The sequence below is a fragment of the Coregonus lavaretus genome (assembly GCF_964263955.1).
Source record: "Coregonus lavaretus genome assembly, chromosome: 35".
Lineage (NCBI taxonomy): Eukaryota > Metazoa > Chordata > Actinopteri > Salmoniformes > Salmonidae > Coregonus > Coregonus lavaretus.
This window is the reverse complement of record NC_140022.1, coordinates 4,423,161-4,443,412: the sequence shown is the minus strand read 5'-3', so window position 1 is coordinate 4,443,412 and position 20,252 is coordinate 4,423,161. Positions and strand designations below refer to the sequence as shown.

At 43.8% G+C, this 20,252-nt stretch overlaps 1 protein-coding gene across 1 annotated transcript; it reads right to left on the bottom strand.

The window, feature by feature from the left end:
* Positions 1-9,386: 9,386 nt before the first annotated feature.
* LOC311109669 (calcitonin gene-related peptide type 1 receptor-like) lies at positions 9,387-19,252 on the bottom strand. Its single transcript, XM_084152626.1, has 14 exons — positions 19,157-19,252; positions 16,228-16,332; positions 15,817-15,973; positions 15,217-15,327; positions 14,782-14,894; positions 14,301-14,392; positions 13,705-13,831; positions 12,074-12,227; positions 11,829-11,889; positions 11,636-11,702; positions 11,299-11,352; positions 11,056-11,220; positions 10,777-10,818; positions 9,387-10,652 (listed from the first exon to the last, which is right to left on the bottom strand). Exons 2-14 carry the CDS (start codon positions 16,276-16,278, stop codon positions 10,422-10,424), a joined length of 1,425 nt encoding a protein of 474 aa, XP_084008752.1. The 5' UTR covers positions 16,279-16,332; positions 19,157-19,252; the 3' UTR covers positions 9,387-10,421.
* Between the last annotated feature and the right edge of the window lie 1,000 nt (positions 19,253-20,252).

The following is a 20,252-nucleotide window of genomic DNA, read 5'->3' as shown; positions in this document are numbered from 1 at the left end:
ACGTGTATGTGACAAATACAATTTGATTTGATTTGATTAGTACTAGCAGGCTCTGATGTTTGTAAAATCTAACAAAAATTGATTGTAGGAGGAGCATCTTTTATCATGGAGGTCAGCTTTTTAGACTGTGGATGGATGTCTCACTTATAACAAAAAACACAAGTGATACAGTATCTTGCTGGTTTTGTCAAGTGCCAATGTGTTGCTGTAACAACAGGTGGACATAGGGGGGGCGCTGTGCTCCTCCTGTGGACCCTGTGACTGAGGTCTGTGACAGGAAGCCAGGGAGGGTCCGGGACCTTCCTCTCTGACCCACTGGGACAGTCAGTTAATTTGGGTTTACAGTTCTGTTCCTGCTCATCTCTGAGAGGAAGTAGTCGTTTCACATTTCCGGGCTAAACCTGTTCATCTGTCTCCTCTTCATCTTCTGGTGTTGTGTGTGTGTGTGTTGTGTTTTGTCTGCGTGTGTCTGTCTGTGTGTGTGTGTGTGGGCCCGTGTGTGTGTGGGGCACACATGGGCGTGTGTGTGTGTGTGTGTCTCTGTGTGTGTGTGTGTCTGCCCATCCTCTGTGTGGGTTGTATAGTACTACAGTACTGACAGTACGGCCTGTCAGTGACGCTGGCATCCTGAACCAGGGTCTCCTTCGTCACAGAGCTGTGTTTGGTGAGGAGCCTCGCTGAGTTTTCCCAGCTACTCCTTTTCCTTCCTGTCTCTCTCCGAACACCCAAAGGACGCTGGGAAAGATCTTCTTCTCTCACCGCTCTCCTCTGTGGCCACTGGGAAGGATCTTCTTCTCTCACCGCTCTCCTCTGTGGCCACTGGGAAGGATCTTCTTCTCTCACCGCTCTCCTCTGTGGCCACTGGGGAGGATCTTCTTCTCTCACCGCTCTCCTCTGTGGCCACTGGGAAGGATCTTCTTCTCTCACCGCTCTCCTCTGTGGCCACTGGGGAGGATCTTCTTCTCTCACCGCTCTCCTCTGTGGCCACTGGGGAGGATCTTCTTCTCTCACCGCTCTCCTCTGTGGCCACTGGGGAGGATCACCCTCCTCCGTGGCCATTGGTTAGAGACCTCATTACTTTATTTTCTTCACATTCAGGTTTTCACACTCAGTTCTTCACACTCAGTACTTCACATTCAGTTCTTCACACTCAGTTCTTCACACTCATTACTGGGTTGTTGTCGGAATGGTTGCACAACAGACCAGCTGTTTATGAGAACACATAATGTTGTTGCTTCAGTGTTGAAAATGAAGATCTTGGAGATAGATAGGCACAGGAACCATATGGCAATATGATGTCTTTTTTTTAATACCATATAACACTGTAGATACACTTAATGTTGTGGCATCGAGACATACTGGCCCTATGAAAACCTCTTGGCTTTAATCACTCATGACCATTGGACAACCAAACCACCATAAATTAGGTCTGACATCTTGCCGACTGGAAGCTCCGGTAATCCTCACTCAGTAAAAGTCTAATTGCTCAATATGGCATCTGGCTGCACTCTTCTGGCTCCGTAGAATCTCTTAAGTCTACTTGATTTATCCAGCTGACTTTTCCAAGCCAGCGATTATGAAATCTTACTTGAACAAGCATGAGAAATGTGCTGTGGTCTGTGCAACTCATAACGTTGGCGATCAGGCTTGGTTTATGAGTGAGTATACAGAGATATTGTACAGGTAACATGTCCTGATTCTGAAACGTCACGTTTTCAAAGGTTCCCTTAGTTGGTCTAGAGACTAGCCTATTCTTCCACCAGGATGGATTCTCCTAAAAATGCCATTCTTCTTTTAAGGGGTCAAAGGTCATATCTGGCTGCCCAACCCTCCCTCTCCACGGCGCTGGCCGACAGGAAATAGTGTGCTTTAACATCCCACCTTTTCCCATATCCTGGGAGGAGCCTGCGGTCGGCGCTGGGAAGAGAACAATGTCAGGAAACAAGGAGAGGAGTGAGAGAGTTCTCTGGGAGACTCTGGAATGGTGGAGACTGCATGGTGGAGGGCTGGAGGGCTGGAGGCCTGGAGGGATGGAGGGCTGGAGGCCTGGAGGGATGGAGGGCTGGAGGGGTGGAGGGCTATAGGGGTGGAGGGCTAGAGGGCTGGAGGGCTAGAGGGGTGGAGAGCTGGAGGGCTGGAGGGCTGGAGGCCTGGAGGGCTGGAGGGGTAGAGGACTGGAGGGGTGGAGGGCTGGAGGGAGAGATGGCTGGAGGGCTGGAGGGGTGGAGGGCTGGATGGGTGGAGGGCTGGAGGGGGAGATGGCTGGAGGGCTGGAGGGTTGGAGGGCTGGAGGGCTGGAGGGATAGAGGGCTAGAGCGCTGGAGGGGTGGAGGGCTGGAGGGGTAGAGGAAGGCACACCTAGTGTGAGTGGGCTGTCTGGACACTGGCTGTTAGCATTCCTCTGAATAGCAGAAGAACTGCGTTCATTACCCCCTGATTGTTTCTGTAATGTCTTAATGGGCTCTTCTAGGAATTACTAACGACTTTGTTCCTTCCTTGTGAACTTGTTTGGGTTCAAGTTGCTCGCCTGATACTAACCCTAAGTTAAGTGTCTGGAAAATACCTGGTTTCACAAGCTGGTGTGGGAAATGATGAGTTTTAGTTTACGTTTAGTGAGTCAGTAATGAACAATAGGCAATCAAACATTGAACCCAAACATATTCTACGTTCCTGCATCCGACAAAACTGTACTGTGCTTTTAGTTGCACATTATCATGCAAGCAATGACGGCAACCTAACTATTGAAATGGTTATGACTAAATCATTTCATGGACCTTGACAGATAATGTATCATCTGGACTTTGGGGAGGGGTTGTCTTATGAGAAATCACACAATGAAACATGGCTTTGAGACGTTTCCTCACCTAACCTATATGACCAACAATATGGGAGAAACACTATAGTAATGATCCCATCACTTGCATTTTCATCAACTTCTACAGAAAGCATTTAGTATCTGCTCTCTGTTAGAGTTGTGTTATGCCCATAACATTCAGAACATTCTGTTTCACAGAATGTCAGTGAGACCCTTGTAAATCTATTTAATCATGATGAGTGTTACGCCGCATGCGTCCCAAACCACCAACGACACCCAAAAACCTAACTGTGGAATCGAATGGGAGCGCCCTGACAGTTTACAATTTACGGCCCTGTGTCTGTCTGTCGGTAAGGCCAAGCGGACTGACGGGCCAACGGAGCACCAGACTTCCTGCGGGCCCCACCCACCCAGCCATCCAGCCCAGCCTGCCCAGGTCACATCCACTCGACTGGGCCACGGAGCTCGGAGCTCCACCTAACCTCTCCACACCCTCCACACTCAGCCTCAGCCAAGAAGTCATTCCATTGTTCTCAAGAGTGCAGACATCCTATACTTGGCAAGCCCAGATCATGTTCTAAGCATTTATCTCTTTGCCAGATGTGTGTCTGTCTTTGGTTGCTCGTATTGGGTTGTCATCATTGCTGGTTTTTACTGTCACTAATGGTAATGATGGTGTGACTGGAAATGATCTTCGACAATACATTGTGGTTGAAGCAAAGTAGGCTGATATTAGCCTATAGCCTACCTTATAAGCTGACTGGATCCACCAGTAATGGAGGTCTATTCCATTCAATTCCATTTCCTCATGCAAAAAGCACTTGATTACGATGTTGTGGTCAAGGGATTATCCTGTCAACATGGCTCTCAAACAAACCTCAAAAGAATGTCCCACACATGCTTCCACAGATACGTAGTTCTGGAATGTGTTAGATAAGTTGTCAGTGTTCCATGGAAGGCAGGCCAAGCCTGCTCCATGCAATCTATCTGACCTTCGCTCATCTTTCACCCACACACTGACAGACACACTGGGAATCTGGATATATAGCAGATACAGTGGGGGAAAAAAGTATTTAGTCAGCCACCAATCGTGCAAGTTCTCCCACTTAAAAAGATGAGAGAGGCCTGTAATTTTCATCATAGGTACACGTTAACTATGACAGACACATTGAGAATTTTTTTTCCAGAAAATCACATTGTAGGATTTTTAATGAATTTATTTGCAAATTATGGTGGAAAATAAGTATTTGGTCACCTACAAACAAGCAAGATTTCTGGCTCCCACAGACCTGTAACTTCTTCTTTAAGAGGCTCCTCTGTCCTCCACTCGTTACCTGTATTAATGGCACCTGTTTGAACTTGTTATCAGTATAAAAGACACCTGTCCACAACCTCAAACAGTCACACTCCAAACTCCACTATGGCCAAGACCAAAGAGCTGTCAAAGGACACCAGAAACAAAATTGTAGACCTGCACCAGGCTGGGAAGACTGAATCTGCAATAGGTAAGCAGCTTGGTTTGAAGAAATCAACTGTGGGAGCAATTATTAGGAAATGGAAGACATACAAGACCACTGATAATCTCCCTCGATCTGGGGCTCCACGCAAGATCTCACCCTGTGGGGTCAAAATGATCACAACAACGGTGAGCAAAAATCCTAGAACCACATGGGGGGACATAGTGAATGACCTGCAGAGAGCTGGGACCAAAATAACAAAGCCTACCATCAGTAACACACTACGCTGCCAGGGACTCAAATCCTGCAGTGCCAGACGTGTCCCCCTGCTTAAGCCAGTACATGTCCAGGCCCGTCTGAAGTTTGCTAGAGTGCATTTTGATGATCCAGAAGAGGATTGGGAGAATGTCATATGGTCAGATGAAACCAAAATATAACTTTTTGGTAAAAACTCAACTCGTCGTGTTTGGAGGACAAAGAATGCTGAGTTGCATCCAAAGAACACCATACCTACTGTGGAGCATGGGGGTGGAAACATCATGCTTTGGGGCTGTTTTTCTGCAAAGGGACCAGGACGACTGATCCGTGTAAAGGAAAGAATGAATGGGGCCATGTATCGTGAGATTTTGAGTGAAAACCTCCTTCCATCAGCAAGGGCATTGAAGATGAAACGTGGCTGGGTCTTTCAGCATGACAATGATCCCAAACACACCGCCCGGGCAATGAAGGAGTGGCTTCATAAGAAGCATTTCAAGGTCCTGGAGTGGCCTAGCCAGTCTCCAGATCTCAACCCCATAGAAAATCTTTGGAGGGAGTTGAAAGTCTGTGTTGCCCAGCGACAGCCCCAAAACATCACTGCTCTAGAGGAGATCTGCATGGAGGAATGGGCCAAAATACCAGCAACAGTGTGTGAAAACCATGTGAAGACTTACAGAAAACGTTTGACCTGTGTCATTGCCAACAAAGGGTATATAACAAAGTATTGAGAAACTTTTGTTATTGACCAAATACTTATTTTCCACCATAATTTGCAAATAAATTCATTAAATATCCTACAATGTGGTCAATTTGACGTCATAGTTGACGTGTACCTATGATGAAAATTACAGGCCTCTCTCATCTTTTTAAGTGGGAGAACTTGCACAATTGGTGGCTGACTAAATACTTTTTTCCCCACTGTATAGGTTGTGTCCCAAATGGCACCCCATTCGCTACATAGTGTACTACTTTTGACCAGTGCCATATGGGCCCTGTTCAAAAGTAGTACGCTATATTGGGAATAGGGTGCCATTTGAGACGCAGCCATAGTGTGTAGAGACAGGCTATGACCCCTTGTAATTTAACAAATATTTAGGCGGTGATGGGATTCAGTTCCATTGCTCCTCTTCTAACAGCCAGACAGGGGGAATGCTAATGTTTTGCCAGAGTTAAACTCTGAAGGAAGTCAGATTAGGGTAGATCATCATTGCCACTAAAAGCCATTATGTAGAACTGAAGGTATTGGAGCAGGGTTCAAATCTCTCTCAATCTCTCTCTCTCTCTCTCTCTCTCTCCCTCTCCCCGATCTCTCTCTCTCTCCCCTATTTCTCTCTCCCTCTCCCCGATCTCTCTCTCTCTCCCTCTCCCCGATCTCTCTCTCCCCTATCTCTCTCTCCCCTCTCTCTCTCTCCCTCTCCCCGATCTCTCTCTCTCTCTCCCTCTCCCCGATCTCTCTCTCTCTCTCCCTCTCCCCGATCTCTCTCTCTCTTTCTCTCTCTCTCTCTCTCTCTCTCTCTCCCTCTCCTCGCTCTCTCTGTTTATTTTGTCAACCCATTTGCACCTCCATTTGGTAGAGATGGATTACATTGCACCTGTTTCAGCTGCCTGGGGTCAGTGTCACACAGATGTCATTATGGCTGCACAGTGACGCCCATGGGCCCTTTTGTAAAGTTTGGCTAGATCTAAGAGGGCTGCCAACAGTAGGAGGGAGGGGCGGTGTCATAGAAGGGTCAATCGGCTCAACATTTGGTGCCTTTTTGGAGTCATGTTCCGGTGGTACAAACATAGTGACATTCCTGACCATTAGTTCTAATAGGTTCGTTGATGGAGCTACAGTTCAACGTACACTGACTGAGTTTCTCTGAGGTGAAGGTTGACGTTGCCTGGAAGTGGTGGTCGTGGGCCGTTTTTGGGCCTTCCATCCTAACAGTTCAGGTCCGGACCGGACCTGGGGAAAGCTGACCAAGAAGAGCCGGAACATTCTACACCGAACATTCTGCATTCCCAGAGATGGAGACGCCATTCCCATAGAAATATACATTACAGAATGGTTGTTCCATAGAGAGCCAATGACCAGACAGTTGACAGGAGCCATGGTATTACTGGCCCTGTGAATGCTATACCTAGTAAACAGGGCCAGTGGTCATGAGACAAGGGGAACACATGTATTTTTTAAACAGGAAGTGAGTCTGTGTTCTGTACATAGCACATATCAGATTTCGATCTGTACAACAATACAGAACTGAGCGGAAGCCGGTTGTTTTGATATTGTTGTTGTGAATTGTCATGGATAGGAACAATCATTTCAAGAGCGTCAACCTTACATATATATATCATGTCTTTGATGAGTGATTTGTAGGATTTAAGAGGTGAAAATAAATGTTATGCTACCGTAACTCGGCAACTACAGTAACCCAGTGACTGAGAGGAAAATATGGAGCAGTGTGTCACAATGAGGAAGTGGACGTGCATCCTCTGATGACAACAACTCCAACTCTCCATAGGAAGTTCCAGTCACAGTCCCAGTCCCAGACACAGTCCCAGTCCCAGACAGAGTTCCAGACACAGACACAGTCCCAGTCCCAGTCCCAGACCCAGTCCCAGACCCAGACACAGTCCCAGTCCCAGACCCAGACCCAGTCCCAGACCCAGTCCCAGTCACAGACCCAGTCCCAGACACAGTCCCAGACCCAGTCCCAGACCCAGTCCCAGACTGAGTCCCAGACCCAGTCCCAGACCCAGACCCAGTCCCAGACCCAGACCCAGTCCCAGACCCAGACCCAGACACGAGATCAAAATGGGGATACAATAACATGAACAAGACGCCTTTCTCAGGGACATTGATCATTATTATGGGAAACAGTATAGAATAGTATTGATGGCTAATGTTTTCCATTAATGCATATCCTCTGAACTCTGTTGGTCCTCATAATGGGACAAGAATATCAAACATGCAACTTACTTTTACCAAGAAATATGCATAGCAGATGTTAGAATATGTTAACTGGAAGGTTATGCCTCAGGGAACTTAATCATTAAGTATTGTTCAAAGAAATCCCCAATTTGCTTTAAACAAAAAACAGATGTTTACATTTCCACAAGCATTGATTAAATCATTACAGTTCATTTCAGCACTTTGGTGTTTTCCCGGCATGAATCGTTTGAAGATATTGACGTTCCCTACTGATGGAAATGATTTTGCGCTCCTGTATGCTTATAACGCTTGTATTAACTTGTAACAGCTTTCATACAGGGGATTCTAGATCACATTTGAATCCAATAAATGAATAAAAATGGGAGCTTTTGTAGTGTAGCAATCAATACTAATTTAATGCAACAACAAGACAAGATTTGTTCAAAGCACAGACCACACAAGATCCAATAAACCAAAAGTGAGTGTGTGTGTGTGTGTGTGTGTGTGTGTGCGTGTGTGAGTGTGTGTGTGTGTAAGTGAGTGTGCGTGTGTGTGTGTAAGTGAGTGTGTGTGTGTAAGTGAGTGTGTGTGTGTAAGTGAGTGTGTGTGTGTGTAAGTGAGTGTGTGTGTGTGTAAGTGTGTGTGTGTGTGTGTGTGTGTGTGTGTGTGTGTGTGTGTGTGTGTGTGTGTGTGTGTGTGTGTGTATACGTGTGTGTGTACACCAGGGCTCTTCAGTGTTGGTTTCACAACTCAGTACAGTATAACAAAAACCAGCAGTGTCAAAGCAGCGTTTGTTAATGACCTATAATTGCATTACACTTCACAAACATTCCCCACAGTAAGAATAATAAACATCATGACACACCTACAATGTCAACACTCAGCGCAAGGAAAAACATTAGATTCATAGAAGAACAGAGAAAAATGCCTGAAGGGTTCCTAAGTAGAACTCAGAATTGAGTGGAACACAAAACAGTTTGTTCTGAATCCTATCACTGGCTACCAAAGACCAAATGAGCATTACTATGAGTTCAGACACCATCCATAATATATGTCAGACCAAGCCATCAGTTATCATGTATCATGAAAACAGAACTGCACCTCTACAATATCAAGGTATACAATACTACAACAAAGTTCATTAAAACAGTGCTGACAAAGTCAAAATGACATGGCATGGTTGATAAGTAACTCAAAATGGAGTAGTGAGAAACATATAAATACCCTACAGACTCCTCCTTGAATATGTTGTGTTTCTATATTGGCATATCCATAGACATACATATTGAAATATATACAGGAAACACACACACTTTGTCCTTCTCTCGCTCTCCCCGTCTCCCCCCCCCCCCTCTCTCTCTCCCATCTCTCCCGTCTCTCTTTCTCCCTCTCCCCGTCTCTCTCTCTCTCTCTCTCCGTCTCTCTCTCCCTCCCTGTCTCTCCCTCTCTCTCTCGCTCTCTCTCTCTCTCCCCGTCTCTCCCTCTCTCTCTCGCTCTCTCTCTCTCTCCCCGTCTCTCTCTCTCTCCCCGTCTCTCTCACTCTCCCCGTCTCTCTCGCTCTCTCCCCGTCTCTCTCACTCTCCCCGTCTCTCTCGCTCTCTCCCCGTCTCTCTCACTCTCCCCGTCTCTCTCGCTCTCTCTCCGTCTCTCTCTCCCCGTCTCACTCTCCCCGTCTCTCTCGCTCTCTCTCTGTCTCTCGCTCTCCCCGTCTCTCTCGCTCTCCCCGTCTCTCTCTCTCTCTCTCTCTCTCTCTCTCTCTCTCTCTCTCTCTCTCTCTCTCTCTCTCTCTCTCTCTCTCTCTCTCTCTCTCTCTCTCTCTCTCTCTCTCTCTCTCTCTCTCTCTCTCTCTCTCTCTCTCTCTCTCTCTCTCTCTCTCTCTCTCTCTCTCTCTCTCTCTCTCTCTCTCTCTCTCTCTCTCTCTCTCTCTCTCTCTCTCTCTCTCTCTCTCTCTCTCTCTCTCTCTCTCTCTCTCTCTCTCTCTCTCTCTCTCTCTCTCCCTCTCCCTCTCTCTCTCCCCCTCTCTACATTAAGTATCCACATGTGAGCAGCATTCTCTCCAGCATTTGGATATGAAGCAACTCTATGAAAAAAAATTACTTACATACTTTAAACTATGACAGATAAAACTGAGGCAAAACCAAGGTCATTTTATGTGCCAGACATAAAATCCCACAGAGGGACTAAAACCTAGTCTAGACAGAAGGGAGAGGACCGCTGGACAGGGAAATACATTCTAATGGGTCCATCATGTACTACTGTAACATAGTTATAAATAAGTAGCCATCGATGACCATGCAAATTCAAACCACAGATAACAACACATGGTAACACATTCAATACTAATTGCTATAAAAGAAAACAATTGTAATTGTACACTGTATCAAAAAATCCACTGTGACCTTCAGTTCCTTGTCTTGTCTAAAAGAGCCATAAAGAGCCTGTCCATCTGAATACATCATCCAGTGCTTAAGGTCCATGTACATTAGGTTTCCTTTGTCCTTTACAGAATGGAAGTCATTATATCACCAGTAGGCCCAACAAGTGAATTGCACTGTACTCCTGTTGGGTTAGAGGTTGTTGTAGAGTCGCAGGCTCTTCAGTCCACAGGATGAAACGGCAAGATATATTCCTTAAGGTAGTGTAGGGAGTGTCCATTCCTTTACTAGAGGTGTCTCTAGTTAAGTGCCTATTCAGTCCTCATAAAGTTAAAGTGAATCAGTTGAAGGTAACTGTATTTACCAGATCAAGATGTTGAGTAGTGCTCCCTATAAATGTTAATGTACTTTTCACCATCATCCAATCGTTGTGAAGGCTACTGCCAAAAAGTTTGAGAAAATGTTGTAGAAGATGGTGGAAAATGAGTTCCAAATGGTCTGCAGCCATTTCAACTGAAAGTTTAACTGCCACTGTGTAACTGTACAGAGGTCAAGAAGACCCAGGCCCCAAACCTTCGACCTCCGACCTTCAGCCTCAGTTCTCAGGCAAACAGGTTTTCCGACCGGAGTATGATGGGTGTCACAGTCTCGATGTCGTGGTAGCTGTTCTTGCCGTTCATGTGTTCGGTGTGCCCGTCAATGCTGTAGCAGCGGTGCACCTCCGTCAGAGATGACGCCACGTATGAGGCTGAGCGGAAGACGTCTGCGTGGGCGAAGTTACTACCAAACTGGATCCTCTGCTGGTTCCAGTGCCTTCGCAAAACACCTTGGACCTGGAAGAAAGAAGTTTACATTGCTTCAACGTTATACCTAATCAATGTAATTATGGTCGCATCAACTCAGCTTTCTGATGGAGAGTTAGTTCAGAATTGATGTAACATCACGCTGAAGTCTTACCTCCCCATTGAAGAAGCAGAAGATGGTGGCAACCAGGAGACCCTGAAGATAGAAAGAGGATACTTCAACACAAAGAAGATAACACTAACCAGTTTGGGACACTATTCTTACTTCACTTCTAGAGTTAAGTTAGAAATTCTAAAGTTCTCTAGAGTTCTAGAAACTGTTCTAGAGTTGAGTCCTACCTGGTAGTGCATGAGGATGTTCTAGAGTTGAGTTAGAAGTTCTAGAAGTTCTCTAGAGTTCTAGAAACTTGAGAATGTTCTAGAGTTGTCCTACCTGGTAGTGCATGAGGATGTTCATAATATAGTCGTAGATCTCCAAGGCGACGCGTCCCTGGGGTTTGTAGGGGAACAAGACAAACTGGATGCCCAGGAGAGGGACCAGGATCAGGGTGGCTCTCACAGCCTTCATGTAGAGGCTAGATTCAGCCTGATGGGTCACCTAAAATACAATACAACTTTATTAGTCCATTTGTTACAGCAAATAGCAGAAATTCTGCTCTGCTTGTTGGTGGATTACCTTCAGCTTGGTGATGAGGACACGCACAATATTCAACAGGAAGAACAGATTCACCTGGAGAGAGGGGGGGAGGAGAGAGCGAGAGAGAGGGAGGGATAGAGAGGAGGGGGAGAAGAGAGAGAGAGAAAGAAGAGAGAGAGAGAAAGAGAGATATTTAGGAAATAAGCCAATGAGTCCAGTCGGAGACCAGCATATTATGTCCAAAGTAAATGTACTTAAAATCCCACCCAGAGTATAAAGGAGACATGAAGTTGACGACAGTTTTGTTTCCAGTGATCACACAAGGAAAAGAACAGTTATTGTACTTATTGTAACTGTGGCTTAAAGAAGGGCTCACCAGCAGGGCAGCACAGATGGGACCGTGGATGATATACAGCAGGGATGTGTTTGAGCTGATCCAACAACTGTGGAGGAGAGAGGGAGATACCAAGAGATATTTGACTCGTGTGGACAACGTGGCTTATCCATGACTCATGTCTGAGAATGGCATATCTATCAAAGACCAGAGAGAAAGTTCTCAGAAGACTTACTTATCATTGTAGTAGTAGCTTCGTGCTATTGCATGTATCAATGCAGGTATGAGTGGAAATCCTGGGAGATGATTCAATAATAGATTTTAATGGATGACATAATGGACCACTCTAAGACGAACAACTGTAATTCAACATGAAATGAACCCCTAAAAACATCCCTTAAAAAGGCAAAAGCTGTTTAATAGTGTAATAGTTAGTTGATTGGTTTCATTAGTTAATGGTTTGATCATAACTTGACATACCCCATCCGAGCAGGTAGTACCACATGAGGAGTTGTTTCTCAGCGAACACGGCCACGACGATGAGGGTGTGTAGGTAGATGCCCTCACACAGCATCCAGAAGTAGTTACAGCCAAACAGGTACAGGTGAATAAACATGATCACCTTACAGCTCACCTGGTGGTGGTGGGAGAAGCACAACTAGTATCAGCTTGGAATAGATGTTGAGTAGATGTTTACCTTGAGTTACGTGTCTACTGCGTTTGGAAATCCTTTAGTCATTATTTACATCCTAAGTTCATTCTGTTCTTTTGAAACAGGTTGGGACCTTCAATATATATACCTTTAATATATATATATATATATATATATATATATATATATATATATATATATATATATATATATATATATATATATACCTTTAATGTATACACTACCGGTCAAAAGTTTTAGAACACCTACTCATTCAAGGGTTTTTCTTTATTTTTACTATTTCCTACATTGTAGAATAATAGTGAAGACATCAAAACTATGAAATAACACATATGGAATCATGTAGTAACCAAAAAAGTGTTAAACAAATCAAAATGTATTTTATATTTGAGATTCTTCAAATAGACACACTTTGCCTTGATGACAGCTTTGCACACTCTTGGCATAAAATATAAATATAACATATATTTTTATTTGTTTAACACTTTTTTGGTTACTACATGATTCCATATGTGTTATTTCATAGTTTTGATGTCTTCACTATTATTCTACAATGTAAAAAATAGTAAAAATAAAGAAAAACCCTTGAATGAGTAGGTGTGTCCAAACTTTTGACGGGTACTGAACATGTACAGTATAATGACTGCTGCGTTGCATACTCACAGGGTTGTACTAGTTCCTGGTTGTTAGTCATCATACTCACAGGGTTGTACTAGTTCCTGGTTGTTAGTCATCATACTCACAGGGTTGTACTAGTTCCTGGTTGTTAGTCATCATACTCACAGGGTTGTACTACTTCCTGGTTGTTAGTCATCATACTCACAGGGTTGCTCTGTACTAGTTCCTGGTTGTTAGTCATCATACTCACAGGGTTGCTCTGTACTAGTCCCTGGTTGTTAGTCATCATACTCACAGGGTTGTACTAGTTCCTGGTTGTTAGTAATCATACTCACAGGGTTGCTCTGTACTAGTTCCTGGTTGTTAGTCATCATACTCACAGGGTTGTACTAGTTCCTGGTTGTTAGTAATCATACTCACAGGGTTGCTCTGTACTAGTTCCTGGTTGTTAGTCATCATACTCACAGGGTTGCTCTGTACTAGTTCCTGGTTGTTAGTCATCATACTCACAGGGTTGCTCTGTACTAGTTCCTGGTTGTTAGTCATCATACTCACAGGGTTGCTCTGTACTAGTCCCTGGTTGTTAGTTATCATACTCACAGGGTTGCTCTGTACTAGTTCCTGGTTGTTAGTCATCATACTCACAGGGTTGTACTAGTTCCTGGTTGTTAGTCATCATACTCACAGGGTTGCTCTGTACTAGTCCCTGGTTGTTAGTTATCATACTCACAGGGTTGCTCTGTACTAGTCCCTGGTTGTTAGTTATCATACTCACAGGGTTGCTCTGTACTAGTCCCTGATTGTTAGTTATCATACTCACAGGGTTGCTCTGTACTAGTCCCTGGTTGTTAGCCACCGCTGTCAACCAGATGATGGTGATGACTGAGTTCAACACAAATGAAAAAAATAGGTTTTTGTGGAGCGTTATCCTCTGGCAGCTTAGACTCCTGGTAGGGAAAGAAATAAAGAAAGATGTAATAAAAGAAAGAAAATATCCTTATGTTAAATGGACAACAATGGAAGGGGATCAATGTACTGTCTTTATCGAGTTAAAGTCCTTATAAATACATTTCCCCAACATAATTGATTACACTTTTGTCGTTCATGCCTCCTAGTGAGTAGGCCAGTATGAATTAGTCTTTCTCCTTTCCATCTAAAATAATTAAATTATTCAATCTAATGTATGAAAAACACCATATATATAATTTTAAACATTTGTGGGGAATGCTCTAAGAGAAGATTGTGTTCATTTTTTATGGTCCTGTTTTGTAATTTAGTATTTTATATGTGTGTTTGTATTGTGCAGGGCTCGTCTGAAAAAGAGACTTGGTCTCAATATGACACCCTGATAAAATATAGGTTAATAATATAAAATATAAAACAGTAGCATACTTATGGGGTAACAGAGTGACTTACTTGAAATGAAAAAAGATTCCCAATGAGAAGAACAATGACGTCAGCGACAGTCCATGTCCAATCAGAACCAGGTAGTAGAGATTCATCGCTGTCTGAGAAAGAATACAGCATGTCAACCTAACATGCATTACAATGTATTATAAACTGGGTCGTTCGAGCCCTGAATGGTGATTGGCAGACAGCCGTGGTATATCAGACCGTATACCAGGGGTATGATAAACATTTATTTTTACTGCTCTAATTATGTTGGTAACCAGTTTATAATAGCAATAACGCACCTCGGGGGTTTGTGATATATGGCCAATATACCACGGCTAACGGCTGTATTCAGGCACTCCACGTTGCGTCATGCATAAGAACAGCCCTTAGCCGTGGTATATTGGCCATATACCACACCTCCTCGGGCCTTATTGCTTAAATATCCACAACAACATAACTACATAGATTTGAAAAAAGCTTATCAAAAGGTGACTTTTCTTACCACTCTTCCTGCGCTGGTGTATGCTGTACATTTGGTGTAGTTTGTCCATGTCCTGTTGCTCTCTGGGTGTAGAAACCAATCACCCGTTTCACTGCACACTTTGGACGCCATTTCTGGTGGTGAGAAATAGAAGGTGAGTGGGGTAATGCATCAACCAACCGTGAGTCAACAGCAGAGCGGATAGGTGTGACACTTGCTCATCTCAGCAATCAACAAAGCATTAATTCAAAAAGAACGATATCCATTTACGAGAATAACTTTTATCCCTTTATCCATACTAAAATAATACATGTTGAAAACAGCAAAGGACATTTCTCTAAAAGCCTACCAGAGAATAGCCAGGCTGACTCTTACATTACCTCATACAGTCTTATACAATAATCTCTGTTCAATGTCGTTGGGTTGGAGAGGCCAGGCAGGATGCAAAATACAGACCTGCTGTGTCAAAGTCTTGGAAGTAGTCTGGACAGTGCTGGTTTGTAGTGAAGCCTGCCTCTGTGTCCTCCCAGCACAGCCAGCCATCCCACGTCCTGTTACAAACTGGCCCTGAGTGAAGGGACACAACAACACACGCAGTTTAAAAGGATACTTTGAGATTTTGGCAATGCGCATGGTAGCAGATACTCATAGACTTCCAGTCATTGCACTAACGCTAGTTAGCATTGGCTCGCAAAACTACCTATAACTTCATTCATACTGGACACAGATACATAAAAATGGTATCCACGACTTCATCTGACTCTGGGGAAGTAGATAAAGGGCATCATTGCCAGAATCCAGAGGTATCCCTTTAACATACTTTTAAGTTGAAACTGAAACTAGGTCGTCAGTTCCTTAGAAGGTGATATGCACTGGGGTTAGGACAATTTCAGTTAAGACTGAAGACCGTTTAAATTCAAATTGAATATGCTAAGAGTAAATTTATATTGGTCAACTGCCATTGAAATACTCTACTGTGTAAATCATGAGATTGAAATGGAACAAATGAGCTACCCCATTACAACCTGCACCACACCACCCTAAAGGGACACTTACCTATTTTGTTGTGTTTGTCGTTTTTCATGATCTTCTGATAGCACTCAAACTGAGCAGTGACTATTGTGTTCCTGGTGAGACCGATGTCGTGGTAGACGTTCTGGGGATAGTGCTGCTGCTGGGAGTCATTCCCCTCAGGGCTCGCCAACACACACAGCTGAGAAGAAAATGGCCAACACTCAGAGGAAACATCACACTCACGGACAGGTCAGGAGATGATCGTAGAGAATTTTAGTGTATCAAACCAAATCAAGAGAGTGAATGTGTAGATTGAGAGTTAAATATGAGTTATAATAATGTTTTAATGACTTTCAAGAGGAATCATACTCACTCTACATGCCACTGTGAGTTTATAAAAGGCATATCGAGGACAAAGGGTAAATAACTTCACAACTTGGGTGAGTATATTACCTCAGTGACAGAACACAGCAACAGAAGTGAGACTATGGCGTTAGCATCCATCCTGGCTCTGCTGTCAACGGGTCCAGGAGGAGAGATAGAGACAGGTCAGCAGGTCTGTGAATGGTGGACAGGGTTTTACTGAGAGGAACATTTCACCCCCAACCAAGCTAACTGATATATATGGCTCAGAGCCAAGACTGGTTGCAATAATAATCACCCTATCAGTCTCAGAGAGAGGGAGAATATACTGCAGAAACAGGGAGAAGAGGGAGAGAGATACACTAAAACAAGGTTTCTTCAAGAAAACTAAGGCCTTTATAGATGGATCTAGATGAACCAGTCATATGATTGAATGCTATGTCACTCATATGATAAATGAATTACATTATTATCAATGACATTGTCACTTATATGAATGTTATGTCCAGGGGCGCAATTTTCACTGGGGACGGGGGGGACGGGGGGGATGTCCCCCCACATTCTGAAATTGCATTTTTGTCCCCCCCCCAGTTTTATCTTTGGAATGTGATACATAATGAGGCAATGGTCTGCTTTAGGACCATGCGTAAAAAATAAATTATGCCCCCCCCCCCCCACTACTAAAACCAAAGTTTCGCCCATGGTTATGTCACCACTGACATAGCCAACTACCCTATCACACCCATGTCAGTAAACAAAACATCTGTCTATTTCAAAATACACTTGTTTTGGTTTGAAAGCATTAAAGAGACACACGTTGATGTGATGTGATGAAGCCATCAATCACACAGAACTGAACCCAGAACCAACCCCTTTGGTCCTTTCCTTAATAATAAAACACACATGGCATCTGTGAAAGGAACGGCACCAACTTACAAATATACTACCCATAAAACCAAGATACCATACATAGTGAGTAGTGGGTACTATAAATCTGTCTATCACATACATCCACAGGGATCTCGGCTCCTCAAACTCACACCCCTGGATATTAATGCATTAGCTATCTTTTTAAAAACAAAAACAGAGCTAGCGACGGTCGTTCCCCAAACATGCAGCGTCAGGTTTAAACCATCAGCTTGGCTATAAGACAAAAGCACTTCTATTCTCTGAAGCAAAGCAGAATAACAGCAGGCCCAACCATGATAACCTTGTGCCCTTCCTGAAGCACCAGGGAGGAACAGCAGGGAGGGGCCTGAGAGACATGTCAGGGTTTCCTCTCCAAGCTTTCCTGGGTCATAACATGGAGGGTTGAGTCGGCCGACACCCCCAAAGGTTCCACAGTACCAAATGAATGGAATTCATGAGGGGGTGGGGAAAGAGAGTGTGTGTGAGTTTATGAGCGAGTTTGGCAGAACCAAGGAAACCAAGGAAACATTGAGGTATTTCATTTCCCAGGACCCCCCCCCCCATGCCATGCTCTCTCTCTCCATCTCCTCTCCCTGTCTCTCTCTATCCCTCTCTCTCTTTCTCTCTCTACACTTTCCTGCAGTAGCCCCATCCCACCCCTCCTAAATCAGGAAGCACTTGTCAACCCTCTGACAGTTTGTGTAACTTATGTCCTTCTTGAACACACCCCTGGAAATGTACCCAAATCTTTCCACTGTCCAAAACTCTAGTCAACACAGTGCTTTCTCTCTTAAAAGGGGCACATTCAGGGGCACCAACCCCATTCCAGTGTGTAGCTAGCACACCTGAAGATGAAAGTGTTGTTGCACTTGTTTTGTTACAGCATGCCCTGCATCCAGTGCTCGACTTGGACTGAAATAGGTGCCAGTACTGTTTATATTTAGGTGCAGGAGCTCCACAGTACTTTTGAGCTAACATTCTATAAGAGGAACAGGAGCTCAAGCAGTAGAAACTTTGCGGTGCCGGTACTCAGCTCCGGTGAGCTCCTGGCCAAGTCAAGCACCGCCTGCATCTGTATAGTGTATTGAAATAAGATAAACCCTTTGTCAGTGTGTGTGTACTCCCCTCACATCTCATCTCTTCGGAATGGAATCTTTTTCACATCAATGAATTGCAGCAAAACCAATCACAGTGATAGAGAGGTGGGTGTAAGTTTTACATGGTGCTGCTTCTGAAGTCAGAACCAAAGCCTTCTATCAATCAGTTTAGACTGACCATGGTGCTTTTGTAACCATGTAACCATTGTAATGAGAAGTTTGCCAGCAGACATCTGCAGTCCAGGCTATTACCTAACAGGCAGTGTGAGCTTTTCAGCAGGCGTCAAGAAGTGGCTTCCAGACATCCTCTGAACTGTCTGGATCTCCATGACAACAGATAGTGAAGGTTATATTGTCCTGAGAGGGACCAAAGCCGTCATAGAACTCAGTGAAGCTGTGCAACCAGCTAATATGTGGCATTGTAATGCTCAATAGAAAGAACATTAAACTTACAAGATGAAAAGTTGGTAGAAAAACGATGTAACTTCTATAGTATCCCCTTGTGTGTGAAGGATATAGCCCGTTGATCTCTTTCCCTTGTTCATATTGTCGTGTCATTTTGTCTCCCTGCCTTTCGTGAAGCGTTCTTTCTAGATGTGTATATAATCCTGTCCTGCTGACACCATGGCCAGCCCTAGCTATCTAAACCATATTATTCCTTAGCATTTCATCATGTTCAAACTTCCTCTTACATAAGAATGCAGATAACAACAACAACAAAAATAGCAACAACAGCAACAGGGTATGAGTGAACGTAAACCGTAAGGTTTAAACAACTGTTCTCCAGAAGGCACTCTTCATGGTTTATCAAGATTTATTAGCTCTTGACCCAATCTTAACATAAACCATATACTATCACTTTATTATCATTAGGCCTATTTGTGTAGACATTTTTATTCTGATCCACCTTGATAGCCTACCCAAACCCAATCAGAACCAATTTCAGAAAGAGACCAGAAATTATTCAAATCTGGCATTCCTGCTGGACTGGCATTCATTAAAATGTGTCTTACCTTACTGAGAAGTGTAGCCTTCAAATGAAAAGAAAATAGCAAATTCTGCTTTTCCCGACGCTGTTCGCAGAGCGCTAATAGTCCGGTTGTGCGTTCTGCGAGGGTTCAATCCAGTGTGCTCTACTGTAAACGCGAGGAGAGGAGCTCGAGCTGTCAAGTTGAAATTGATCCACTACAGTGGCATCCTGTGACATCATCACAAACCGCCTCTTCCCCGGGAGGGTCTCATCCCCTTTTGGCTGCTGGTGTCAGAATGGCCTCAATTTCAGTTCCCGTTTTGGCTCGGATTTAGCCTATTTTACATCTCTATATTCGTTGGAAGATTATATAACATGAGTTCACATTTCGACTACAATTGAATTAGGCTGACCGACATTTTCCAAATTTGATAGACCTATACACATTTTTAAATGCTCAAATAAGCTAAAAACTTCTAAAATATATAGTTGAATGTAGCCTAACGCATGCACTTTACTTACTTAATCCATCTACCCATTTATTTTAAAAAAATAGAAGCGCACACTTTCTCACCTTGCCTATAGTCCAAGACTGCCTCTGTGGGGTAAACATGGAAGGGCAGGGACACAAACACGTACATATTGTACAGACACTCTAACACACACATTATTTTGTTGTTGTATTGTTTGTATTATTTGTTTGTTTGTACATCGTTGTATTTAAAATTTGTGTGACTGTCCTTGTCTATTAGTGTATCAATGTTTTGCTACTTGTCATGTTGTTTGTTTGTTTTTGTTTTTACCCCAGGAGGAGTAGCTGCTGCTTCTGCAAAAGCTAATGGGGATCCAAATAAACAAACAAACAACCGGAAGTTGAGCCGCGTTATTTGACTTCCATGTTTCTCTCTGAACGTTCAGTAATGTTGCATCCTCCTGAACAAACCCCAGGTTTATAATCCTAATAATGCTGTAGTTATAGAGGGCATCCACTAGAGGGCAGAATGGGATCGTTGTTAGATACAGAAAAAAAGAAAACTTGAAATCACTGAAAGTATATATGAACGTTTGCTTGTACAGTATACGTGCTTTCTCATTTGGTACTACTTCAAGTAGCCTAATCAATTCCACTCACGGAACCA